Source organism: Bombina bombina, chromosome 10 (assembly GCF_027579735.1).
Source record: "Bombina bombina isolate aBomBom1 chromosome 10, aBomBom1.pri, whole genome shotgun sequence".
In the NCBI taxonomy this organism is placed as follows: Eukaryota; Metazoa; Chordata; class Amphibia; order Anura; family Bombinatoridae; genus Bombina; species Bombina bombina.
The window spans coordinates 13,898,938-13,908,864 of NC_069508.1; the positions used below are offsets into that span (position 1 = coordinate 13,898,938).

A 9,927-nucleotide genomic window follows, 5' to 3' on the forward strand; every position below is an offset into this window, starting at 1 on the left:
AGGGCACTCAGATGATCAGTCTGTAATGGTGGCAACAACAGAGTGCAACCAGAGGGTCAGTCTGTAAGGGGGCAAATACAGAGGGCCCTCAGAGGGTCAGGCTGTAAGGGGGCAGATACAGAGGCCACTTAGATGATCAGTCTTTAAGGGGGGCAAATACAGAGGGCCCTCAGAGGGTCAGGCTGTAAGGGGGCAGATACAGAGGCCACTTAGATGATCAGTCTTTAAGGGGGGCAGGAACAGAGGGCACTTAGAGGGTCAGTCTGTAAGGGGGCAGTTACAGAGGGCACTCAGAGGGTCAGTTTGTAAGGGTGGCATGAACAGAGTGCAATCAGAGGGTCAGTCTGTAAGTGGGGCAGCTACAGAGGGCCAGTAAGGGGGGCAGATACAGAGGGCCATTAAGGGGGGCAGGTACAGAGGACCAGTAAGGGGGGCAGATACAGAGGGCCAATAAGGGGGGCAGCTACAGAGGGCCAGTAAGGGGGGCAGATACAGAGGGCCAATAAGGGGGGCAGGTACAGAGGACCAGTAAGGGGGGCAGATATAGAGGGCCAATAAGGGGGGCAGGTACAGAGAGCCAGTAAGGGGGGCAGATACAGAGGGCCAGTAAGGGGGGCAGGTACAGAGAGCCAGTAAGGGGGGCGGATACAGAGGGCCTGTAAGGGGGGCAGATACAGAGGGCCAATAAGGGGGGCAGGTACAGAGAGCCAGTAAGGGGGGCAGGTACAGAGGGCACTCAGAGGGTCAGTCTGTAAGGGGGGAGGTACAGAGTGCACTCAGAGGGTCAGTCTGTAAGGGGTCAGGTACAGAGGGCACTCAGATGGTCAGTCTGTAAGGGGCAGGTACAGAGGGCACTCAGAGGGTCAGTCTGTATGGAGGGAGGTACAGAGGGCACTCAGAGGGTCAGTCTGTATGGGGGGAGGTACAGAGGGCACTCAGAGGGTCAGTCTGTAAGGGGGGAGGTACAGAGGGCACTCAGAGGGTCAGTCTGTAAGGGGTCAGGTACAGAGGGCACTCAGAGGGTCAGTCTGTAAGGGGCAGGTACAGAGGGCACTCAGAAGGTCAGTCTGTATGGGGGAGGTACAGAGGGCACTCAGAGGGTCAGTCTGTATGGGGGGAGGTACAGAGGGCACTCAGAGGGTCAGTCTGTAAGGGGGAAGGTACAGAGGGCACTCAGAGGGTCAGTCTGTAAGGGGGCAGGTGCAGAGGGCACTGAAAGGGTCAGTCTGTAAAGGGGGAGATATAGAGGGCACTCAGATGTTAGTCTGTAAGGGGGGAGATACAGAGGGCACTCAGAGGGTCAGTCTGTAAGGGAGCAAATACAGAGGGCAATCAGAGGGTCAGTCTTTAATGGGGGAGATACAGAGGGCACTCAGAGGGTCAGTCTGTAAGGGGGCAGATACAGAGGACAATGAGAGGGTCAGTCTGTAAGGGGGGAGGTATAGAGGGCATTCAGAGGGTCAGTCCGTAAGGGGGCAGGTACAGGGGGCACTCAGAGGGTCAGTCTGTAAGGGGCAGGTACAGAGGGCACTCCGAGGGTCAGTCTAAAAGGGGGAAGGTACAGAGGGCACTCAGAGGGTCAGTCTGTAAGGGGGAAGGTACAGAGGGCACTCAGATGATCAGTCTGTAATGGTGGCAGGAACAGAGTGCAACCAGAGGGTCAGTCTGTAAGGGGGCAAATACAGAGGGCACTCAGAGGGTCAGTCAGTAAGGGGGCAGGTACAAAGGGCACTCAGAGGGTCAGTCTATAAGGGGGCAGGTACAGAGGGCACTCAGAGGGTCAGTCTGTAAAGGGGCAGGTACAGAGGGTCAATCTGTAAGGGGGCAGGTACAGAGGGCACTCAGAGGGTCAGTCTGTATGGGGGGCAGGTACAGAGGGCACTCAGGGGTCAGTCTGTAAGGGGGCAGATACAGAGGTCACTCAGAGGGTCAGTCAGTAAGGGGGGAGGTAAAGAGGACACTCAAAGGGTCAGTCTGTAAGGGTGCAGGTACAGAGGGCACTCAGAGGGTCAGTCTGTAAGGGGGCAGGTAAAGAGGGTCAGTCTGTAAGGGGGCAGGTACAGAGGGCACTCAGAGGGTCAGTCTGTAAGGGGTCAGGTACAGAGGACACTCAGAGGGTGAGTCTGTAAGGGGGCAGGTACAGAGGGCACTCAGAGGGTCAGTCTGTAAGGGGGCAGGTACAAAGGGCACTCAGAGGGTCAGTCTATAAGGGGCAGGTACAGAGGACACTCAGAGGGTCAGTCTGTAAGGGGGCAGGTACAGAGCGCACTCAGAGGGTGAGTCTGTAAGGGGGCAGGTACAAAGGGCACTCAGAAGGTCAGTCTGTAAGGGGGCAGGTACAGAGGACACTCAGAGGGTCAGTCTGTAAGGGGGCAGGAACAGAGGGCACTCAGAGGGTCAGTCTGTAAGGGGGCAGGTACAGAGGGCACTCAGAGGGTCAGTCTGTAAGGGGGGCAGGTACAGAGGGCACTAAGAGCATCAGTCTGTAAGGGGGCAGGTACAGAGGGCACTCAGAGGGTCAGTCTGTAAAGGGGGCAGGTACAGAGGGCACTAAGAGCATCAGTCTGTAAGGGGGCAGGTACAGAGGGCACTCAGAGGGTCAGTCTATAAGGGGGCAGGTACAGATGGCACTCAGAGGGTCAGTCTATAAGGGGGCAGGTACAGAGGGCACTCAGAGGGTCAGTCTGTAAGGGGGGCAGGTACAGAGGGCACTCAGAGGGTCAGTCTGTAAGGGGGCAGGTACAGAGGGCACTCAGAGGGTCAGTCTATAAGGGGGCAGGTACAGAGGGCACTCAGAGGGTCAGTCTGTAATGGGGCAGGTACAGAGGGTCAGTCTGTAAGGGGGCAGGTACAGAGTGCACTCAGAGGGTCAGTCTGTAAGGGGCAGGTACAGAGGGCACTCAGAGGGTCAGTCTGTAAGGGTACAGGTACAGAGGGCACTCAAAGGGTCAGTCTGTAAGGGGGGAGATACAGAGGGCACTCAGATGTTAGTCTGTAAGGGGCAGGTACAGAGGGCACTCAGATGATCAGTCTGTAATGGTGGCAGGAACAGAGTGCAACCAGAGGGTCAGTCTGTAAGGGGGCAAATACAGAGGGCCCTCAGAGGGTCAGGCTGTAAGGGGGCAGATACAGAGGCCACTTAGATGATCAGTCTTTAAGGGGGGCAAATACAGAGGGCCCTCAGAGGGTCAGGCTGTAAGGGGGCAGATACAGAGGCCACTTAGATGATCAGTCTTTAAGGGGGGCAGGAACAGAGGGCACTTAGAGGGTCAGTCTGTAAGGGGGCAGTTACAGAGGGCACTCAGAGGGTCAGTCTGTAAGGGTGGCATGAACAGAGTGCAATCAGAGGGTCAGTCTGTAAGTGGGCAGCTACAGAGGGCCAGTAAGGGGGGCAGATACAGAGGGCCATTAAGGGGGGCAGGTACAGAGGACCAGTAAGGGGGGCAGATACAGAGGGCCAATAAGGGGGGCAGATACAGAGGGCCAATAAGGGGGGCAGCTACAGAGGGCCAGTAAGGGGGGCAGATACAGAGGGCCAATAAGGGGGGCAGGTACAGAGGACCAGTAAGGGGGGCAGATACAGAGGGCCAATAAGGGGGGCAGGTACAGAGAGCCAGGAAGGGGGGCAGATACAGAGGGCCAGTAAGGGGGGCAGGTACAGAGAGCCAGTAAGGGGGGCAGATACAGAGGGCCTGTAAGGGGGGCAGATACAGAGGGCCAATAAGGGGGGCAGGTACAGAGGGCACTCAGAGGGTCAGTTTGTAAGAGGGGAGGTACAGAGTGCACTCAGAGGGTCAGTCTGTAAGGGGCAGGTACAGAGGGCACTCAGAGGGTCAGTCTGTAAGGGGGAGATACAGAGGGCACTCAGAGGGTCAGTCTGTAAGGGGGCAGGTACAGAGGGCACTCAGAGGGTCAGTCTGTAAGGGGGCAGGTACAGAGGGCACTCAGAGGCTCAGTCCGTAAGGGGGCAGGTACAGAGGGCACTCAGAGGGTCAGTCTGTAAAGGGGCAGGTACAGAGGGCACTCAGAGGGTCAGTCTGTAAAGGGGCAGGTACAGAAGGCACTCAGAGGCTCAGTCCGTAAGGGGGCAGATACAGAGGGCACTCAGAGGGTCAGTCTGTAAGGGGGAGATACAGAGGGCACTCAGAGGGTCAGTCTGTAAGGGGGGGCAGATACAGATGGCACTCAGAGGGTCAGTCCGTAAGGGGGCAGGTACAGAGGGCACTCAGAGGGTTAGTCCTTAAGGGGGCAGGTACAGAGGGCACTCAGAGGGTCAGTCTGTAAGGGGGGAGATAAAGAGGGCACTCAGAGGGTCAGTCTGTAAGGGGGGAGATAAAGAGGGCACTCAGAGGGTCAGTCTGTAAGGGGGCAGGTACAGAGGGCACTCAGAGGGTCAGTCTGTAAGGGGGCAGGTACAGAGGGCACTCAGAGGGTCAGTCTGTAAGGGGGCAGGTACAGAGGGCACTCAGAGGGTCAGTCTGTAAGGGGGCAGGTACAGAGGGCACTCAGAGGGTCAGTCTGTAAGGGGGCAGGTACAGAGGGCACTCAGAGGGTCAGTCTGTAAGGGGGCAGGTACAGAGGGCACTCAGAGGGTCAGTCTGTAAGGGGGGCAGATACAGAGGGCACTCAGAGGGTCAGTCTGTAAGGGGGGGCAGATACAGAGGGAACTTAGTGGTGTTACTGGTTTTAAAAGAATTTTCCACATCACAACATATTAAATCAACTTAAAACTTCTACATTGGTATAGACTCCCAGTCATTGGGCAGATATTTATAGACAGAGATATGTCTCTCTCTGTTTCTAATGATTCTGAGTATAACCAGGGGGTGCGCACATCTTGTACTGTTTTACAATGATCACGTGCAGCTTTTGTCTCCGTATTCCCCAGCAAACATGGCAGCACAATGTAAATATATGCAGCTTTTCTGGATAAATCATAATAAGAGCAATTGCATGATAGTTATCGCCCCTCCCGGTTGTACCTATAAATGCTGCACAGATAGGTCTAACAGGACTCTACATTCTGTATAAAACGGTACCATGCTGGGGGCAAGTAAAGGGTTAAATTGCAAACATCTTGCCTGCAGTAGTAAGTTTATGATCCTACAGAAAACCCAATAAAGTCTGAGTGAGTTTGTGATCAAAGTTACCGCAGCGTTTGGATCAGTCATTGTTTGGCTTTGATATTTTCCTGCTTTTGTCTGATGATGATTTCCAGATGTAACTTATCTAAAAATATTTCTCAATATAACACAGAAATGAGATGTTAGGTAACAGGATGTACTCAGAAATAGAGCTAGAGAGGGCGACTAAACCTGACAAAGGTCTACTCTACGTGACATAAAGGGACAGTTCCCTAATGAAATAACCAAATAATAACAGATTCTTACGTTTCTTGGCCTCCTCAAGCTTATCCTTGGCACGTTTCTCTGCCTGCAGAAGGTGCTGTATGCCCTGGGACTGGCTGGCCATTCTTGCTGGGTACCTGCTTGTCTGTGCCCGTTGCTTGTCACCAAGTCACCTATAAGCGCTCTCTCTTTATCAGCCATCTGGGCCCTGTTTGCTGTCACAACAAGGAAACCTGCTGGGGCCGGAGGAACAGGTTCTGTGCTGCTCATGTAAACAGAGAGTAATGAGAGGTAACCCCTTAAATACCAAAACTGACTGATCTGATGAAAACTTTATCTGTAAGAACAGAGAGGGTCAATACAATATAATAATCAGAACTATAATCATACTGTATCAAATCTTAATACATAAATGTACAGGGTCCTCATTTGAAAACAATAGTCCTGAAACATCTAACACAAACAAACAAAAATATTTAAGTCATAGCAACTCATTAAAACAAATTCACTGGGCCAGACTACAAGTGGCGCGCTAATATTAGCACAGGACGCAAAATGCTTTATCGTGACCGTGCTAACTACTGCGCATATTACAAGGTAAAAGTAAAAGGTTGTGCTTGAGCACAAATAGAAACTGCACCAGAAGATTTAGTGCGACTGGAGACCCTGTAAGGGTTAAAAAAAAAAAGTTCTAAAAACACATTAAAATAAAACATATATATCAATTAAATATGAAACAAAATGTTTTATAAGGATTAAACGGGATTTGGTATATGACAAGGCGTTTGACTGGAAAGAGCTACAATGTATATTATATATATGTCTTCATATGTGTATCAGGGATAGGCACGGACCAAGGCTGTGGTGGACATTTTCCAAAGTACAGACCTTAGTGAAGGACACCAAGGAACATTTCAAATGAAAAACATCAAAAAACACTCTATTTACCGAGGGGGTAGTGGATGCATGGTGGAATAGCCATCCAGCAGAAGTGTTAGAGAAGGGCAATACATGAAATGTGCTGCACTGTGCTGTGCTTCATTACAGACACCAATTAACTAGTCAGGGCAGTTTCTTTATAATCCCTCACTCACTGGATACCCCCCCCAGCATACCAATACTCCATACAGCATAGCATGGGTAGCACTGTTCATGTACTGCCCATCACCATGCAGAAATAAAATATAGATTAAATTGTTACCATCTCTCCTAGATCTCTTCCCTCCAGCAGAGCCTGTTTTAACCCTTCACTCTCCCTTGGTCTCAGCATGCAGACCCCCTGGCTGCTAACACATTCACTGGCAGTCCCAGCACAAACAGAACAGCAGCCTCTTTAAACTGGCTGCTCTGACTCCCATCATCCTCAGCCTCTTTAAACTGGCTGCTCTGACTCCCATCATTCTCAGCCTCTTTAAACTGGCTGCTCTGACTCCCATCATCCTCAGCCTCTTTAAACTGGCTGCTCTGACTCCCATCATTCTCAGCCTCTTTAAACTGGCTGCTCTGACTCCCATCATTCTCAGACAGTATCAGGTGCCCCAGCAGCGGGAGCCTCCAGGATTCTATTTAAACAGGGCCCCCCTAGGATTGGGGGGAGTCTGGGATCCCTGTTTAAATAGAATCCTGGAGGGCCCTGCTGGGGCACCTGATACTGTCTGAGAATGATGGGAGTCAGAGCAGCCAGTTTAAAGAGGCTTCTGAGGGGGCTCTGCAACTCCTAACCAAACCCACCACTTTGATGTTAATTGCATGATCATCATGGTTGGTTACTTACTTGGTTAGGTAAGGGTTGTCAGCGTAGGCAGCAGTTTTCTACACACAGACACCAGCACCACGCTGCCGCACAGATCAAGGAATCGGGACTGGTCTAGACTCACGGGTGTTTGACACAGGCTGCTGGCAGCTTGCTTCTTCCCTCTCTCTCTCACTCACTTTCCCACTACTTAGTGGTGTCACACGGGCGCAACCTCAACCCCACGAAACGTAATGCCGCATGCATCAAGAAGAAGTCACGACCAGCTTTCATTTGTCCTACTGCTTCCTCCCCACCGCAAAATGGGCTGCAAGGACCAGTCAAGGACACCAGTGTCCGTGTATGGACACCTTGCCTATCCCTGATGTGTATATATGTGTATACATATGTATTTGTATTTATATATTATATATATATATATACGTTTGAGCCCTTTCCAGTCAAATACCTTTAAACATGCAATGTAATTTTTAATATTTTTTTATGTTTTATTCTGTTTTGAATAGAAAAACTTTACATCAAAAATCATATATATATTTAAAAATAAAAAGAACATTTTCTTCTACGTGAATATTGGAATGTAAAGTATTTCTTATTTCGGGTTTAGCATTGTTGGTCTAGGGCGGTGTTGTGTTAGCGTGCGAGCCCCATAGAAGTCTATAGGAAAAAGCTAGCGCTGTCACAATATCCAAAATCGTGAAGCTATTGAGCCTGATCTTTCGCTTTCACGCTAACTTTTTACTTTTAACTTGTAATATGCGAAAAAAATAATAAGCAGGCCACTAGTAATCTGGCCCATTGTTTGTAATAATTTAGTCTTCTTTATTTCCCAAGAATACCCTATGCCACTGGCTTTCAACCCTGTCCTCAGACCTCCCTAACAGGCCACATTGTGAGGATATCTAAACTAGAGCACAGTGAAATAATCAGCTGATTAGTAAACAGTATTACAAGTTTTGTGCTATACCGGGTAGGTAAATAGCGCAAAAAATTAGTAGTATTGCACTTTCCATATCAGTGCCATTACGAGTTACTGAAAAACCTTCTCTTGTTGTGCGGTATGGTGTGTTAAGCTCCATACCGCACAAAACCCAAGGCCTGACTTTACATGCTCGTGCACGCTTTCCCCCATAGACATCAATGGGGAGAAAGTGTCAGAAAAAAAAACTAACACCTGCGATCGCCGAATGTCAAATTGCTGTAACGCAACCACATTGATGTCTATAGGGAAAAGAAAGTTACGTTAAAACCTAACACCCTAACATAAAGCCATGGGGGCCGAATTATCAAGCCCCGAACGGAGCTTAATGCCCCTGTTTCCGTGCAAGCCTTCAGGCTCGCCGGAAACAGCAATTATGAAGCAGCTGTCTTAGGAACGCTGCTCCATAACTGGTCCGCTGCCTCTGAGGCTGCGGACATCAATCTGCCCAATCATATACGATCGGGCTGATTGACACCCCGGGCTGCTTGTGCAATAATAAATGCTGATAGTGAATGTTGTCGGCATTCATCGATGTCTGTCGGACATGATCCGCTGAGCAGATCATGTCGGACAGACCGATGATAAATCGGCCCCCTAGTCTAAATACCCCTAGCCCGCCGCCCCCAACATCGCCGACACTAAATAAAGTAATTAACCCCTTATCTGCTGCTCCCCGACACTAAATAAAATGAATAACCCCTAATCCGCCGCCCCCAACATCGCCAACACTAAATAAACCTTTTAACCCCTAAACCGCCGGCCCCTCACATTGCGATTATTACATAAACCTATTAACCCCTAATCCTCCGCTCAACCACATCGCCAACACTATATAAACCTATCAACCCCTAAACCGCCGGCCCCCCACATCGCCAACACTATAATAATGTATTAACCACTAAACAGCCAGCCCCCACATCGCAACTAATAAACTAAACCTATTAACCCCTAAACCGCCAACCCCCACATCGCAAAACACTAACTTAAACTATTAACCCCTAAACCTAACACCCCCTAACGTTAAATTAAAAGTTACAATAGAACAATCTTAAAATAAATAAAAACTTACCTGTGAAATAAAAAAAAACTAAGATTAAACTATAAATTAACCTAACATAACTATTCTAATAAAATAAAATAAACTACAAATTAAAAATCCTAAATTACATGATTAAAAAAAACCTAACACTATGAAAAAAATAAAATACCTAAATTACAAATTAAATAAACCTAATACTACGAATGTATTCTAATAAAGCTTGAATGCAAGGTACTTTGGGGCGTTGGTTGGGGGGAGGGTTTACTGTTAGGGGGGCTTTGTGATTTTTTAGGTAAAAGAGCTGTTTATAACTTAGGGCAATGCCCTACAAAAGGCCATTTTAAGGGCTTTTGGTAGTTTATTGTTAGGTTAGGGGGTGTTTATATTTTGGGGTGTGTTTTTGGTTTTTTTTTGTTGTCATTTAGCCCATGGTTATTTTACCAGCTGCTCTCATCCAAGGTAATCCTGAAAATCTGGCCTGTTGCAGGGGCTTAAGGACAGGTTTGAAAACCAGTGCCTATGCAGGTATTTATATTAAAAATCATATGGGTGAGAAAAAACCCTGCATAATTCTGATACATCAAAGTATATTAGTTTGTACATCAGAAGACATACAGAGAAAAAAATCATACTGAGATATGCACATGGGCGTACAAATGTCTCTATATAGCAACAGTGTTATACACATAGTGCTGAAGACGTGCTCACACTTCTAAGCATACATCAGTATGCTCTCATTAAAAGGAGATATGTTATTAGTGGGCACCATCATAGGACCCGAGTGTTTTTATTTGTTATTTATTAG

General features: G+C 48.8%; 1 protein-coding gene across 1 annotated transcript in view; it reads right to left on the bottom strand.

Moving 5' to 3' along the window:
- Positions 1 to 5,585, bottom strand: part of ATP6V1G3 (ATPase H+ transporting V1 subunit G3) — a 41,735-nt gene extending 36,150 nt beyond the window's left edge. The window contains exon 1 of the mRNA XM_053693804.1: positions 5,391 to 5,585. Within this exon, the coding sequence (XP_053549779.1) occupies positions 5,391 to 5,472 (82 nt within the window). The 5' untranslated portion in view covers positions 5,473 to 5,585. The remainder of the gene's footprint in view (positions 1 to 5,390) is intronic.
- Positions 5,586 to 9,927: the final 4,342 nt, after the last annotated feature.